At 47.8% G+C, this 17057-nt stretch overlaps 1 protein-coding gene across 1 annotated transcript in view; it reads left to right on the top strand.

The window, feature by feature from the left end:
* Positions 1 to 17057, top strand: part of DNAI7 (dynein axonemal intermediate chain 7) — a 44401-nt gene that overhangs the window by 23204 nt on the left and 4140 nt on the right. Inside the window, exons 9-13 of the mRNA XM_060245939.1 lie at positions 2999 to 3107; positions 6093 to 6259; positions 8154 to 8304; positions 9188 to 9402; positions 11924 to 12094. Of these exons, the coding sequence (XP_060101922.1) occupies positions 2999 to 3107; positions 6093 to 6259; positions 8154 to 8304; positions 9188 to 9402; positions 11924 to 12094 (813 nt within the window). The remainder of the gene's footprint in view (positions 1 to 2998; positions 3108 to 6092; positions 6260 to 8153; positions 8305 to 9187; positions 9403 to 11923; positions 12095 to 17057) is intronic.

The following is a 17057-nucleotide window of genomic DNA, read 5'->3' as shown; positions in this document are numbered from 1 at the left end:
TGGCTCACAATCTCCTTTACCTTCCTCCCCCACAACAGACACCCTGTGAGGTAGATGAAGATATTGGATTTATATCCCGCCCTCCACTCCGAAGAGTCTCAGAGCAGCTCACAATCTCCTTTACCTTCCTCCCCCACAACAGACACCCTGTGAGGTGGGTGGGGCTGAGAGGGCTCTCACAGCAGCTGCCCTTTCAAGGACAACCTCTGCCAGAGCTATGGCTGACCCAAGGCCATTCCAGCAGGTGCAAGTGGAGGAGTGGGGAATCAAACCCGGTTCTCCCAGATAAGTGTCCGCACACTTAACCACTACACCAAACTTAGGGGTCCTAAGCATGTAAATAGTCAATCTAAAGGAAACATACACTAAGAAAGACCAGTAACATGAACTCTCTGACATATAATAAAATCTGTATATTTAAAATATTGAGTCTGGCCCCACAGCCCAGAAGATAGGGTTGCCAATTCCCAGGTGTGGCAACGCCCACAACAATTGATAGTCTTAACCGATGTCCGACGCTCAGTTTGGTGAGAGCCAGTTTGGTGTAGTGGTTAAGTGTGCAGACTCTTATCTGGGAGAACCAGGTTTGATTCCCCACTCCTCCACTTGCACCTGCTGGCATGGCCTTGGGTCAGCCATAGTTATCACGGAGTTGTCCTTTAAAGGGCAGCTGCTGTGAGACCCTCTCAGCCCCACCCACCTCACAGGGTGTCTGTTGTGGGGGGAGAAGATATAGGTAGGGGATTGTAAACCGCTCTCTGATTCAGAGAGAAGGGTGGGGTATAAATCTGCAGTTCTTCTTCTCATAAAAACCGGTCCTTAAGTCGTTTGGAGGCTTAAAGCTCTTCTTCCAGGGACTGTTGCAGGTGTACTGTACAGTAGGTAAGTAGTGTCAAGATACACCTTCAGATATTCTGTATGTCTCAATTCATTTTGCCTTTCTCATTCATTCCTAATGCATTATGCTGAAATATCTCTGCTAATTTCATTCACATCTGTTCTCCAAAGAACAGATGTGAATGAAATTAGCAGAGATACTTCAGCGCAATGCGCTAGGAACGAGTGAGAAAGGCAAAATGAATTGAGACATCCAGAATATCTGAAGGTGTACCTTGACACTAACCTGCTGTACAGTACACCGGCAACAGACGGTCCCTGGAAGAAGAGTTTTAAGCCTCGAAACGACTTAAGGACCAGTTTTTATGAGCGTCGGACTTCGGCTAAGACTATCAATTGTCGTGGACGTTGTTCACCAAAGAGTCGGTAAGGAATAAGAGTGGTTTGTGGTGGATGGTGATTTTTTTGTATGGTTTCTCATGATTTGTATGGACACATTATTTATATTGACATTTTGAATTTGATACTGAATACAGAGTGTTGACATATACTGGTCTAGTTGCTTTGTGATTTTTGCACGGAGAGAGGTTTTCTGTTGTGCTTGTAATAGTTCCTCTGTGGTCCCGATAGCCCATCACATCCCCAGGTGGGGACAGAGGATCCCCCAGTTTGGAGGCCCTCCCCCGCTTCAGGGTCATCAGAAAGCGGCTGGGTGGGAGGAAATGTCTGCTGGGCACTCCATTGTTCCCTATGGAGAACGATTTCTACAGGGTATAATGATGAATTGATCCGTGGGTATCTGAGCTCTGAGGGAGGGCTGTTTTTTGAGATAGAGGCACCAAACTTTCAGCACTGTATCTGGCGCCTCTCCCCAAAAGACCCTCCGAGTTTCAAAAGGATTGGGCCAGGGGGGTCTGATTCTGTAAGCCTCAAAAGAAGGTTCCCCTATCCTTGATTATTCCAAAGGGAGGGAAGGCATTGAAAAGGTATGTGGACCCTTTAAATGTGATGGCCGGAACTCCCTTTGGAGTTCTGTTATACTCAGGCTTCGGATTCAGCAGGAGCTCACAGGAGCACAGCTCCTGAACCTTTCTGAGGGTTCCACCTCCTCCTTCCCACCTTGTCCATTGGATAGTAAGTGCAGCTGCATAACAATCCCTGGATGAGCTCCACTACCTATTTTTCTACAAAATGACCCCTGCTTATACTTGCTCCTGGCTCCATCCCCAAAGTCTCTTGGCTCCACCCCCAAACTCCCCAGATATTTCTTGAATTGGCAACCCTACCAGAAGAAAAAGAAGACTGCAGATTTATACCCCGCCCTTCTCTCTGAATCAGAGTCTCAGACCGACTTACAATCTCCTATATCTTCTCCCCCCACAACAGACACCCTCTGAGGTGGGTGGGGCTGAGAAGGTGCTCACAAAAGCTGCCTTTTCAAGGACAACTCCTGCGAGAGCTATGGCTGACCCAAGGCCATTCCAGCAGCTGCAAGTGGAGGAGTGGGGAGTCAAACCCGGTTCTCCCAGATAAGAGTCCGCACACTTAACCACTACACCAGACTGGCTCAGATGAGAAGAAAGGTCTGATATGTGACAGATCAGATCTGTGACAGAGCCAAACTAGATGTTCTGGTGGCCACATGCCAACATCAGCTTAGCGAAGAATCTAGCTATTTTAAAATGCCATGGGGGACTGTTTCAGCACTTGAAGAGGCATTGTAGGTGGGGGCGGGGGGGGAGACAAGATCATGTGGTTTCATCACAAGCCCTTGCAATCAATACTCCCTCTAAGCTGTGAAGCCTTGTGAGCAAAAATTCTACTTTGTGAGTTTTTTCTGTAGCAGGGGGGTGGGGTTTGTAGCAGGAACTCCTTTGCATATTAGGCCACACACCCCTGATGTAGCCAGTCCTCCAAGAGCTTACAGGGCATTAAAGTTGTGAGCTACTTCGTAAATTAGTTTGCTCTGGGGCCATTTTTCCCAAGCTAAGACAAAAAAATGTGTGAGCTGGAGGCAAAAAAGCTGTGAGCTAGCTCACACTGACTCAGCTTAGTGGGAAACACTGCTTGAAGTATTTTAAAATGGACCAAAAGTTTTCTTTGGCCCACAGTCTAAATTCCATTTTTTTAAAATGTGCTTTCTCTTGTGCTTCCTACCTAGTTACACACGAGTACCGTCTCCTTCAAAGATATCAAACCTATGGTGGTGGATGACATCCCAGCAGATGTCTATGCGAGGAGATCCACGATTGTGCACTCTGTTTCCAGAGGTATCTGATCCACGATGCTGGTGGTGTTGGGTTAAATGTAAAAACAAAACAAAAAATCTTTTGCCTTGGTTCACTTGCTTCACGCAGTGTGCCAGATCCTCCACGTTTTCCAGTTAAGAGAAAAATGCCTGTTCCAACAAAGTATAAAGTCGATCTGACTCAGGCCTTTAGCTATGGAGGGCCTGTGAGGGCCCGCCCCCCTGACTTTTGTGTTGGGTGCCCCAACTCGGGTGCCCCCAACCATCCCCCCTCCTCCTGCCCCAACCGTGGGGGTGAAAACTAAGAGGCTGGGAGCCACCCTCTCCCTCCCCCACGATTTAAATAATACAGGAGGGGCACCCCGTAGCAACTGCTGCCCCTTCTGTGGCATTGAAAGGGCCTGCCGATCAGTCAGGTGCCCTGAGTTGTGGTGGCCGGGGGAGGGGAACTGCAAAGTAGAAGAAAAAGATGACATTGGATTTATATCCCGCCCTCCACTCTGAATCTCAGAGTCTCCGAGCGGCTCACAATCTCCTTTATCTTCTTCTCCCACAACAGACACCCTGTGAGGTGGGTGGGGCTGAGAGAGCTCTGACAGAAACTGCCCTTTCAAGGACAGTTCTGTGAGAGCTATGGCTTGCCCAAGGCCATTCCAGTAGGTGCAAGTGGAAGAGTGAGGAATCAAACTCGGTTCTCCCAGATAAGAGTCCGCGCACTTAACCGCTACAGCAAACCACTACACCCCGACTTTTTTTTTACATGCCTCTGACTTTAAAATCCTGGCTATGGACCTTATCTGACTCCAGTCACTGGAGAAAGAAATTTTTACTTACAAAAATAAAAGCACATCTTACGTGACATATTTACGTAGGGACATTGAACTTAACTGTGAAAAGATTAACTTCAGAATGGTTCACTTGATACAGGTCCAAGCCCAGGTAAGACAGAGAAGAAGAGGAGTCTTGTATAAGACGAAACACAGAAGGGCAAGCAACAGCCAAAGAGGCTGAGCATCCAACTGATGAGGGGGGGTGGGCAGCTGCCCCCAAGTGAGAGAATTCTCCAAACCTTTTCCCTCCCAGATCCTCTCGTAGAGCTACAATACCCAACGGACGAATAATTGCTAACTCCATCCATTGAAAATCTGAAGACATAAACGTGTGTAATATTGAATCGACCACTAGAGGGAGCAAAATCATCTCCTCCAAAAGCAACAGGAACACACAAGTGAGAAGGATGAGAATGTGCGAGAGCTCACCAATAAATAATCTGCACAGTTCTCAATGGATATTAGGAAGCACTGAACCAGGGGTGTCGAACTCATTTGCTATGAGGGCCGGATCTGACATAAATGAGACTTTGTTGGGCCGGGCCATGCGTGTCATAAAATGTAATGCCACGTAGCAGAGATATAAACTTTATAAAGTACACAGACAAACACAATTAAAGATTTAAAAAAAAACCTTAAGACATGCTTAAGACATTAGCACTCATTAGTCTTAAAGATGCTTTCTTTGTATCTCTCTCATGTGATCCAGGGAACACCTTCTTTCCCCAGGGGACGGAGAAGCCTCAGCCAATAGAAGGAAGAGAGGCTTGGCTCCGAAGTTCTGATGTGCGATTGAAAGAGCCTGGCAAAGCGAGCTATTCCTCCCCCCCTCCTCCCCAAGGGAGGCGCCTCAGCCATTGGAGAAAATAGAGGCTTTGCTCTGTAGCTGCTGTGTGATTGAGCAACTCTTGCAAAGCAAGCTGTGATGCAGAAGGAAGCAAGAGAACAGGAGAAGGAAGCAGACGACAGCCAGTTGTTCGGGGACCTGATAGAAGCCCTCCGGGGCGTGATTCGACCTCTGGGCCACATGTTTGACACTCCTGCACTAAATAATAAAGTTCCTTGTGAAATTGGTGTGCACCTCTTTTTAACAGGAATCCTTGAACACTAACAGAAACTTACGTGCAATGGCTAGCTGATTGTTTTGACCTGGGAAAACAGTGTGCAAGAGACTGGTTCACAATATCAAACCGCTATTCACCTGTTTTGAGTAGAGAACGACAAGCAGTAACTGAGAACGATGTGCAATAGCAGAGTGGGGATTACAGACTTGGCCCCAGTTCTATATACAACGATGACATGGCTATTTGAACGTGAACAATCAGCAAGAACGGAGTCAGAAACATACCACAACAGCACAGCTGATATTTTTACATTGCGAATTGAAGCACCATTGAAAACCTCTACAAAATGTTCTATCGTTGGTATTTGACACGGGAGAGGCTAGCAAAGATTCATCCAGAAACATCTGACATGCGTTGGAAGTGTAATGAGCAAACAGGAACCTTTTACAGTATCTGGTGGTCATGCAAAAGGGTGAAACAGTTTTGGGTTAAAAGTCCATGAGATGCTTCACATTTTTTACAAACTTTATTTTCCTTTTAAACCAGAAACCTTTTTTATTAAATGTGATGCCCAACGTCCTAGACTGGAAAAATAGATATCTGACTATTCACTTGGTAACTGCAGCAAGAATATTGATAGCTAAATATTGGAAAAGGAAAGAATAACCTACTATGGAAAATTTGCTAGAAAACTTCTTAGATACTGCCGAATTGGATATTATGATGACTTTACTGAAAGAAAGATCTAAATAGGAAGCTATAGATAACTGGTCTAAGCTTTATGAATGGTTACGAAAACCCCAAGGTATAAACATTTTACAATAGAAAGTTAATGTATGTGAGTGAAGTAAATATGAAACGGGAAATATTTGCTGAAACTGTATATATCTGTTGTTTGAGTTACTGATTATTTTGTCAATACTGCTGCGTTTCCTTCCTTTTTATTTGTATATAATAAAGTATAATTTTAAAAAAAGGAATTATGCGCAATAGACCTCGATCATCCACAGTAGACCTCGATCAAGCGCAATAGACCTCGATCATGTGCAATAACTGGGCAATGATTTTTGACCCTTAAAAAATTGACTCCTTCACATTTTTGTTGTCATTTAGCTCAGCTGTCTGCATTGTGTTTCCCTGAGATGGAGGACGAGCCACCACCAGAGGAAGACAATATTGTGGATTTGCACCAGTTCATGCCCGTGGGAGGCGTGTACCACTTTGATGCCTTGAAACTTCCGCCGCAAGCCAAGCATGTTAAAGGGTGGACCATGGTGGAGGTAATTTTCATCATCATCATAAAAAAAAAGGACTTTAGGAAAGCACTTACTTTGCTTGCAAAACAGAATGGTCTCCCTAAATGCTGAGGTTTGTAGCTAACGACCCCATACAACTGATGGCCACCCCCTCCCCCGATAGCAAACTCTTTTCTTCTCCTTCTCCTCCTTCTCTTCCTTCTCCTCCTCTTCCTTCTCCTCCTTCTCCTCTTCCTTCTCTTCCTCCTCCTTCTCTTCCTTCTCCTCCTCCTCCTTCTCTTCCTCCTCCTCTTCCTTCTCTTCCTTCTCCTTTTCTTCCTCCTCCTTCTCCTCCTTTTCTTCCTCCTCCTCCTCCCTCTCCTTCTCTTCCTTCTCCTTCTCTTCCTTCTCCTCCTTCTCCTCTTCCTCCTCTTCCTCCTCCTCCTTCTCTTCCTCCTCCTTCTCCTCCTTTTCTTCCTCCTCCTCCTTCTCCCTCTCCTTCTCCTCCTTCTCTTCCTCCTCCTTCTCTTCCTTCTCCTCCTTCTCGTCTTCCTTCTCTTCCTTGTCCTCCTTCTCCTCCTCCTCCTCCTTCTCCTTGTCTTCCTTCTCATCCTTTTCTTCCTCCTCCTCCTTCATAATAATAATAATAATTATTATTATTATTATTAATTATTATTATCCCCATTCCCCCATGGGGGCTCAGGGCGGAGTATATCAATATAGATAACAATAAAATTACAATAAAATCAGTTTCAGTAACTAGTTAATAGTACAGCAGGATGATCCAGCTGGATGGTATAGCAAGATAGCACAGCCGTGTGGTACGGAGGGGGGGGGCGCAATCGCTCTAACAAATAGGTGCCCGCTGCCTCATCCAAAAGCCTGGCGGAAGAGCTCCGTTTTACAGGCCCTACAAAAGGCTAACAAGCCAGGTAGGGCCCGGATCTCCATAGGGAGCTGATTCCACCAGGTCGGGGCCAGGACCGGTAGAGGCAAGATGGGCATCTTTTGGGCCAGGAATGGTCAGAAGACCTTGGGAGGCCGAATGAAGCGACCTCCGAGACGTATATGGGGAGAATATTGCTGGAGAAATACGGGCATATTGCTGGAGAAAATGCAATGATATTGGCACATATACATCGTTGGATACACTGTCCAAAAATTCAAGCATTCCGGAAGAAAGTAGCGAAAGGGGTTAAAATTATAACTGGACAAAAAAATTAACCTCGCAAGCAAAACTTCTCTTCGTAAGCTACTGGCATTGAAGTTGTGAGCTACTGCATAGATTAGTTTGGCCATTTTTCCTGAGCTAAGACAAAAATGGGTGACCCGGAGGCTTAAAAACTGTGAGCTAGCTCACACTAACTCAGCTTAGAGGGGACGCTGGTTGTAATCCCAGGAGATCTTCAGCCACCACTTGGGAGCTGACAACCCTAGATACAACCTGGTAGGTGCACGCTGGAAGGCTCGCAACTTGACAACCATAGTGTATGAAGAGGCCGTCACAGATAACAAAACTTCCCTATCTTTTTCCACCCAGTAAATATCTATTTTTTAGCCTTTCCTGTTTTCATACTCATTAGGTTGGCTGGACTGAGAGTGTGGATTGGTCTAAGCTCACTGGAGCTTTGCGGTAGAGTGTGGATTTGAACGTGGGTCTTCCCAGCCCTAGTCACGCCCTCCAACCGTTCATTACTTCAATCTCCCTGTACATTTCGCTGCATGAAGTACATTTCATGGGGGTGGGAGCTATTCTACCGGTTTTGTTGAGTTATAAGCTTCGGGGAGATTCGGGCATACGCCGTGCAAGTGCGCTCAATCCACATGTTTGGCTGGCGAGCCGAATTCTCGAGCCAAATAAACAAAAAGTCAAAAATGAGAGGGAAGTAATAAGCAGGACAAACACGTTTCATGCTTTTTCCTCTTCTCCTTGCCAAAGGTGCTGGATACCGGTTTGGAAACCTATCCCTACAGCGCAATGTGTGAAGAAACCGAGGATACCTCGCTCTTCGTTGTGGGGCTCACCGTCAACCTTCTGGATAGCGTGATTTTCTTCGAAGAGCCTCTGGTTGGAAGATGGGACCCCAAAGGTCTGACACGGGCAACCAGTCATTGAAAACAAGTTCTTTTTGGCCATGTGCCTATCTAGTGGCGTTAATGCAGAGGTGGTCCATTCCCCTTCCATCTGTACCCACTGATTCTTCCCCATGACCCTTCCCAAGATGTTGGGAACCCGTGTGGTGTAGTGATTAAGAGTAGTGGATTCTAATCTGGAGAACCGGGTTTGAGTCCCCACTCCTCCACCTGAAGCCCGCTGGGTGACCTTGGTCCAATCCCAGTTCTCTCAGAACTCTCTCAGCCCCACCTCCCTCCATCACCCAGGCAAATACTGGCAAACGAATAGATGCCTGTTGTGGGGAGAGGAGGGGAAGGCGATTGCAAGCCGCTTTGAGGCTCCGGAGGGTAGAGAAAACCACAGCACTAGGCTGGCTCCCTTAGAGACTTAACAGATTTCTAAATAGATGATGACGACAACGATGATATTGGATTTATACCCCGCCCTTCACTCTGAATCTCAGAGTGGCTTATAATCTTCCTCCCACACAACAGACACCCTGTGAGGTGGGTGGGCCTGAGAGAGCTCTCCCAGAAGCTGCCCTTTCAAGGACAACTCTGCGAGAGCTTTGGCCAACGCAAGGCCATTCCAGCAGCTGCAAGTGGAGGAGTGGGGAATCAAACCCCGTTCTCCCAGATAAGAGTCCGCACACTTCACCACTACACCAAACTAGCTAAATAACAATTGCACTAGGAAAAAACCTACTCAAGAAAGCCAGTCATGAAATTCCCCAGCGGCTCATTCAGCTTCCCTCAAAGCCCGTACAGAACTGGGTCCCCTTTGGATCCAAGCCCGTGCAATGCTTTTCTCTCCGTGCTGACCGACACCCTTTTCCTTCGTGTCCCTCCGCTCCCCAGGCAAATACTGGCGAACAGACGGCATCGGAGACGTGAGCTACAACATGAAGGAGAAGGAGGTCTCATTCAAGATGAACGGCTTCAGCACCATCACGCTGATGCAGGACGCTCACCTCAACATGCCTTACCAGTCATGGGAGCTTCGGCCCAACGGTGCCGACCAAGCCATCCTCGTGGTCCTCACCACCTTCGCCGAGGTGCAGATTCAGGTCAAGGTATGCTCACCGGCCCCACGTCACACCTTAGTCCCCCTCTTCCAGGAAAGGACTGTTGGCTCAGGCTGTTATCAAAGAGAACCAACACACTGTTAGCTGTGGAAAAGGAAAGGTCCCCTGTGCAAGCACCAGTCATTTTTGACTCTGGGGTGACATTGCTTTCACAGGATGACAGAATCTTGTTATAGTTTTACACAACATTATTGCCTCTTAACATAGAGCGTTGAAGCCACAGGCAGAGTACACAAAGTCCAATAAACAAAGAAATTAATTCACAAAGTCCATTTATAAGTTCACACTCATCTGTTCTGAAATGGAAACCACGTTTTACAATATGCATTAACGTTGTTTATCACTTGTGTAGTTCACTGAGGAAGAAGTCATCGGAATGAGGGATTATCTAGAATCCTCGTGTGGACTAGGACTTCGCATTGGACTTCTCGTGGACATGATGGTTTCCATTTCAGAACGAATGAGTGTGAACTTATAAGTGAACTTTGTGAATCAATTTCTTTGTTTATTGGACTTTATGTACTCTGCCTGTGGCTTCAACGCTCCATGTTAAGAGGCAATAATGTTGTGTAAAACTATAACAAGATTCTGTCATCATTGGAGAGAGATGGTGGCTCAGTAGCAGAACATCTGCCTGGTAAGCAGAAGGTCCCAGGTTCAATCCCCGGCATCTCCAACTAAAATGGTCCAGGCAAATAGGCGTGAAAAACCTCAGCTTGAGACCCTGGAGAGCCGCTGCCAGTCTGAGTAGACAATACTGGCTTTGATGGACCGAGGCAGCTTCATATGTTCATTGACATTAATGAAAATTGTTTCTTTATTTGTTTGCTATTACGGTACATCTAACAGTGTGTTGGTTCTATTTGGTCTTCCGTGCTGTAATCCTTAAATATTTTTTATCCTTTCACCAGACCGTTATCAGGCATGAGGTTTGAAATGGCTTTAAAAACAGCTGTTGAGAAAGATTATTTTTCCGCAGCAGCCTGATGGGCATGTTCACATTCCTAACCCTTGGCCAAGGGAACGGCGTTTATGTCTAACGTGAAAAGCACAAGAGGGTGTGGATTGTGCGGTGCATGAGAAATGCTCTTTGCAGCCCTCTCAAGATGTTTAGCGCACCAGGCGGCTGAGAGGCTGAACGTGAGCCGCTGGTACAGATACAACAGCAAAGTATGAGTTGCATTGAGGTAGGGGTGGCCAAACTGCGGCTCGGGAGCCACATGTGGCCGTTCCACACATATTGTATGGCTCTCAAAGCCCCCAGTGCCCCGTCAGCTGGCTTGGAGAAGGCATTTGTCTCGTTAAATCACTTTTCCAAACCAGCTGGTGGTTTGGAGAATGCAGTTAAAGTTGCTTTCTTTCCACCTCTCCCTCCGCATCTATTTTCCTTTCTTCCCACCCTCCCTCCCACATCTGACGTTCCTGTCTTGTGGCTTTCAAACATTTGACATTTATTCTATGAGGCTCTTACATTACACAAGTTTGGCCACCCTTGCATTAAAGCAAAAGTTAGTTATAGACTCGGGAGCATATGAGCACGGCACATTTGTTGACATAGCACCCGGCGGTCGGTTCAATGTCATACCTGAACCAGCCTATCAATTTAGTTCGCAGGTAGTTCATGCTCGGCCTGCCGTTGCAAATGCTCTGCCATTTTTGCCGCTGCAGCTAAGCATAAGAACATAAGAGAAGCCATGTTGGATCAGGCCAGTGGCCCATCCAGTCCAACACTCTGTGTCACATAAGAACATAAGAGAAGCCATGTTGGATCAGGCCAGTGGCCCATCCAGTCCAACACTCTGTGTCACATAAGAACATAAGAGAAGCCATGTTGGATCAGGCCAGTGGCCCATCCAGTCCAACACTCTGTGTCACATAAGAACATAAGAGAAGCCATGTTGGATCAGGCCAGTGGCCCCTCCAGTCCAACACTCTGTGTCACATAAGAACATAAGAGAAGCCATGTTGGATCAGGCCAATGGCCCATCCAGTCCAACACTCTGTGTCACATAAGAACATAAGAGAAGCCATGTTGGATCAGGCCAATGGCCCATCCAGTCCAACACTCTGTGTCACATAAGAACATAAGAGAAGCCATGTTGGATCAGGCCAAAGGCCCATCCAGTCCAACACTCTGTGTCACACAGTGGCCAAAATAACCGCTCTTGAAGGTGGCCATGCTTGTGGCTGCCACCACCTCCTGTGGCAGTGAATTCCACATGTTAATCACCCTTTGGGTGAAGAAGTACCTCCTTTTATCCGTTCTAACCCGACTGCTCAGCAATTTCATCGAATGCCCACGAGTTCGTGTATTGTGAGAAAGGGAGAAAAGTACCTCTTTCTCTACTTTCTCAATCCCATGCATAATCTTGTAAACCTCTATCATGTCACCCCACATGCCTCTAATTTTAAACTCAGGCCAAACAAAAAAAGTGTGCTTTTAGCGATTCAAGAAGCAAATGTTAAAGACATTCAGCGACTAACGTGGCCTGTTGCTTTTTGGAGACAGCAAAACCAATGCATGCTGATATCGGTGAACACGATGGAAGAGACGGAGCTCCTTTCCGACTTGAGAGGTGAATGGATGCCTCCACTGGCCCTCACCGTCGCTCTGAGGCGAGCTGGCATGAACATCTTCCCAGCCGAACATTCGTCCAAGTACGTCAGCCTGAATAAAAAAGTAAGTCCGGCTGAACATCATAATTTGTTTCGAGGAAGCCAAATTCCTTCGGTGCAAAGGGAAGACAACCAACTATCTAGGCCAGGGGTGTCAAACTCGTTTATTATGAGGGCCGGATCTGACATAAAAGAAACCTTGTTGGGCTGGGTCATGTTTGGTTGGGCCGGGCCATGTCGGGCTGGGTCATGAGTGTACCTATTTAAGATTAGGTAGCAGAGATATAAATGTTACAAAGACGACGACAGCGATATTGGATTTATATTCCGCCCTCCTCTCAGAGTCTCAGAGCGGCTCACAATCTCCTTTACCTCCCCCCTCCCCCACAACAGACATCCTGTGAGGTAGATGAAGATATTGGATTTATATCCCGCCCTCCACTCCGAAGAGTCTCAGAGCGGCTCACAATCTCCTTTACCTTCCCCATCCCCACAACAGACATCCTGTGAGGTAGATGAAGATATTGGATTTATATTCCGCCCTCCACTCCGAAGAGTCTCAGAGGGGCTCACAATCTCCTTTACCTTCCCCTCCCCCACAACAGACATCCTGTGAGGTAGATGAAGATACTGGATTTATATCCCGCCCTCCACTCCAAAGAGTCTCGGTGGGGGGGGGGGGTCTCACAATCTCCTTTACCTTCCCCCCCACCCACAACAGACACCCTGTGAGGTAGATGAAGATACTGGATTTATATCCCGCCCTCCACTCCGAGGAGTCTCAGAGTGGCTCACAATCTCCTTTACCTTCCCCACCCCCCACAACAGACACCCTGTGAGGTAGATGAAGATATTGGATTTATATCCCGCCCTCCGCTCCGAAGAGTCTCAGAGCGGCTCACAATCTCCTTTACCTTCCCCTCCCCCACAACAGACACCCTGTGAGGTAGATGAAGATCTTGGATTTATATCCCGCCCTCCACTCCAAAGAGTCTCAGAACGGCTTACAATCTCCTTTACCTTCCTCCCCTACAACAGACACCCTGTGAGGTGGGTGGGGCTGAGAGGACTCTCACAGCAGCTGCCCTTTCAAGGACAACTTCTGCCAGAGCTATGGCTGACCCAAGGCTATTCCAGCAGCTGCAAGTGGAGGAGTGGGGAATCAAACCCAGTTCTCCCAGATAAGAGTCTGCACACTTCACCACTACACCAAACAAACCACTACACAGACAAACAGATATATATATTTTAAAAAACTTAAAATATGCTTAAAGTGTTAGCACTCATTGGTCTTAAAGGTGCTTTCTTTGTGTTTCTCCCATGGGATCCAGGGAACAGGGCAAAGAAAGCTCTGGCTCTTTCCTTCCTTCCCCAGGGACTGGGGGAGGCGGGGAGCCTCAGTCAATAGAAGGAAGAGAGGCTTGGCTTAGTAGCTCTGCTGTGCAATTGAGAGAACTTGGGAAAGAAAGCTATTCCTCCCCCCTTTCTCCCCAAGGGAGGAGCCTCAGCCAATGGAGAAAATAGAGGTTTTGCTCTGTAGCTCCTGTGCGATTGAGCAAGCCTGGCAAAGCAAGCTGTGATGCAGAAGGAAGCAAGAAAGAGAGGAAATGAAGCAGATGACAGCCAGTTGCTCGGGGGCCTAATAGGAGCCTTCTGGGGGCCTTATTTAGCCCCCGAACTGCATTTTTGACACCCCTGATCTAGGCGCTATGGGGAGGGGTGGGGCTACAGTTTTCCCAAATTTGTAGGGGGTATACCTGATTGCTGGATTGCAAAAGCAGCACAGGTTCGACGAACAATGTGAAATTTCGCTACAGTCGGTGCTGTGTATATCCCAGCCAAAGTTGGAGAGAATATGCTGGTCTAGGTTCACGATCTCCAGCCATTTCTGATCTGAGAGCCACTGTTAACTCCAGCATGGAGTGTCGCTCGGCTGCACGCATGTGACATCACAGTTATGTGACAGGCAGAGGAGGGAGCCAGAAATTACAACTTCAGCAGTGTCAAGGCTAAGCTGTGGGCTCAAACTTTGCTCTGTTGCTTCAGACCAACACCTTTAAGACCAACGAAGTTTAATCCTGGGTATAAGCTTTCTTGTGCATAGAATCATAGAGTTGGAAGGGACCCTCAGGGTCATCTAGCCCAACCCCCTGCACAGTGCAGGAAATTGACAAATACCTCCCCGCAGATGGGTTAAGCTGCAGTACTGCAGTCCTAAGCTCTGCTCACGACCTGAGTTCGATCCTGGCGGAAGCTGGGTACAGGTAGCAGGCTCAAGGTTGACTCAGCCTTCCATCCTTCCGAGGTTGGTAAAATGAGTCCCCAGCTTGCTGGGGGGAAAGTGTAGATGACTGGGGAAGGCAATGGCAAACCACCCTGTAAAAAAGTCTGCCGTGAAAACGTTGTGTTGCGACATCACCCCGGAGTCAGAAACGACTGGTGCTTGCACAGGGGACTACCCCTACAGTTCACAGGATCAGCACTGCTGTCAGAGGACCATCTAGACTCTGTTTAAAAACCTCCAAGGAAGGAAAGCCCACCACCTCCCGAGGAAGCCTGTTCCACTGAGGAATCACTCTAACGGTCAGGAAGTTCTTCCTCATGTTGAGCCGGAAACTCTTCGGATTTAGTTTCAACCCATTGATTCTGGTCCTGGGACAACAGAAAACAATCCTGCATCATTCTCTATGTGACAGCCCTTCAAGTACTTCTCAGCCGCCTCCTCTCCAGGCTAAACATGCCCAGCTCCTTCAACCTTTCTTCATAGATTTTGGATTTGGATTTACCGTATATCCCACCCTATACTCTGACTCTCAGTCTCAGAGCGGCCACAATGTCCTCTACCTTCCTCCCCCCACAACAAACACCTGTGAGATAGGTGGGGCTGAGAGAGCTTTTTACAGCAGCTGCCCTTTCAAGGGCAACTCCTGCGAGAGCTATGGCTGACCCAAGGCCATCTCAGCAGGTGCAAGTGGAGGAGTGAGGAATCAAACCCGGTTCTCCCAGATAAGAGTCTGCGCACTTCACCACTACACCAAACTGGCTCTCATAGGACTTGGTCTCCAGATCCCTCACCATCTTCTGTTATTTTTTTTTCCACACACCCAATGTAAAACCGCTTTACTGATTGTGGTTTTCAATAGTACAACTCAATAAATATGTATCCCAGACACATTAGTGATCAGGGGTGGAATTCTAGCAGGAGCTCATTTGCATATTTGGCCACACACCCTTGTTGTAGCCAATCCTCCAAGAGCTTACAAAAAAGAGCCTTGTAAGCTCTTGGAGGATTGGCTACATCAGCAGGGTGTGTGGCCTAATATGCAAAGGAGCTCCTGCTAGAATTCCACCCATTAGTGATACAGGACAAGGACAAAGAAGGTCCCTGAAGAGTGTTATGGAATGGGAAAGAGCAAAGCTACTCCAAGAAGCACTCTGTTAACTGGAGTCATTTCTGTTTCTTGGGCATAGAAGCCACGTAGAGTTGTTCCACCTTTCAGGTACACTGGAATTCGATTATCTTCCTGGAAAAGTTTCTGGTATTCTGGAACCCTATTTCAAATCTGCCTGCATGAGCCAGTACTTATGGTTTGCTGGGAAATACTTTGAAGAGCCAAAACATTCCAAAGCATCTTGGAGATCTTTCCACTTCAGATCTTTCCCCCCCTTCTTCTTCCCCCTGTATGGGCGGAGAGCCTATTTTGGCTCGCCCTCGGAGCCTGATGGACCCGGAACGGTTCCAAACGGCCCTGAGGTTCCAAACGGCCCTGAGGGAACCCTGGCCCACTAGCAATTCCCTCGATGGCCTTGTGGAAACCTGGCAAGACCGATTAACCAGGGCCATTGACGAAATAGCACCCCGGCGCCCTCTGCGCCCTCGTAGGAGGTTGGCCCCATGGTACACCTTGGAATTGCGCCAACTCAAACAAGGGCTCAGACGACTAGAGAGGCAGTGGAGACATACTCGGGACGAAGCAATGAGAACATCCTACAGAACGCTTATGAAGTCGTATGAGATGGCAGTCAAGGCCGCAAAGAAAAATTACTTTGCAGCCAAGATTGCATCCGCAGATTCGCGCCCAGCACAACTGTTTAGAATAATTGGGGACCTTATAACTTTGCCACAAGGCAAACCAAACATTAGAGAATTGGAGATTGGCTGTGAGGCATTTGCGAAATATTTTGCGGATAAAATCTCATTGCTCCGCCAAGACCTGCCTACCACCTTGGAAACAGTGAGTGAAATTGAGGCTCCGTGCCTGTCTTCGGGGTTGGTCCTGGATCGCTTCGACCCGCTCGACCTGGAGGAAGTCGATAGGATCCTCTCCGCTGCTCGCCCAACAACATGTGATTTGGATCCTTGCCCCTCTTGGCTGATTAAATCCTGCCAGAGGGAGCTCAGAAGTCCTTTACGGGACATCATAAATAGATCCCTCGTAGAGGGGCACTTCCCAACGCCTCTGAAAGAGGCGTTGGTTCGCCCTCTCTTAAAAAAATGTACAGCAGACCCGGCCGAATTGGCGAATTACCGTCCGGTGTCTAATCTACCATTCCTAGGCAAAATTATTGAGAGGGCAGTGGCGTTGCAGCTACAGAGGTTCCTAGATGACGCTTCCGTCCTTGACCCGTGCCAGTCTGGGTTCCGACCGGGCCATGGGACGGAGACAGTGCTGGTCGCCTTGGTGGATGACCTCCAGCGGCATCTGGATCGGGGCGGCTCTGCGGTACTGATGTTATTAGACCTGTCGGCGGCATTTGATACAGTCGACCATCAGTTACTAAAGCGCCGCCTTGCCGACATAGGGGTTAGGGGGCTGGCCTTACAGTGGCTTTCCTCCTTCCTCTCTGATCGGGGACAAAGGGTGGCCATTGGGGGCGAGCGATCCCAGAGGCACACACTTGATTGTGGGGTGCCTCAGGGAGCAGTTCTCTCCCCAATGCTGTTTAACATTTATATGCGCCCCCTTGCCCAGATTGTCCGGAGGTTTGGGCTGGGTTGCCATCAATATGCAGATGACACCCAGCTC

The sequence above is a fragment of the Heteronotia binoei genome, chromosome 8 (genome assembly GCF_032191835.1).
Source record: "Heteronotia binoei isolate CCM8104 ecotype False Entrance Well chromosome 8, APGP_CSIRO_Hbin_v1, whole genome shotgun sequence".
NCBI lineage: Eukaryota > Metazoa > Chordata > Lepidosauria > Squamata > Gekkonidae > Heteronotia > Heteronotia binoei.
Note: the sequence above shows the minus strand (reverse complement) of the source record. Positions and strands in the feature narration are given on the sequence as shown.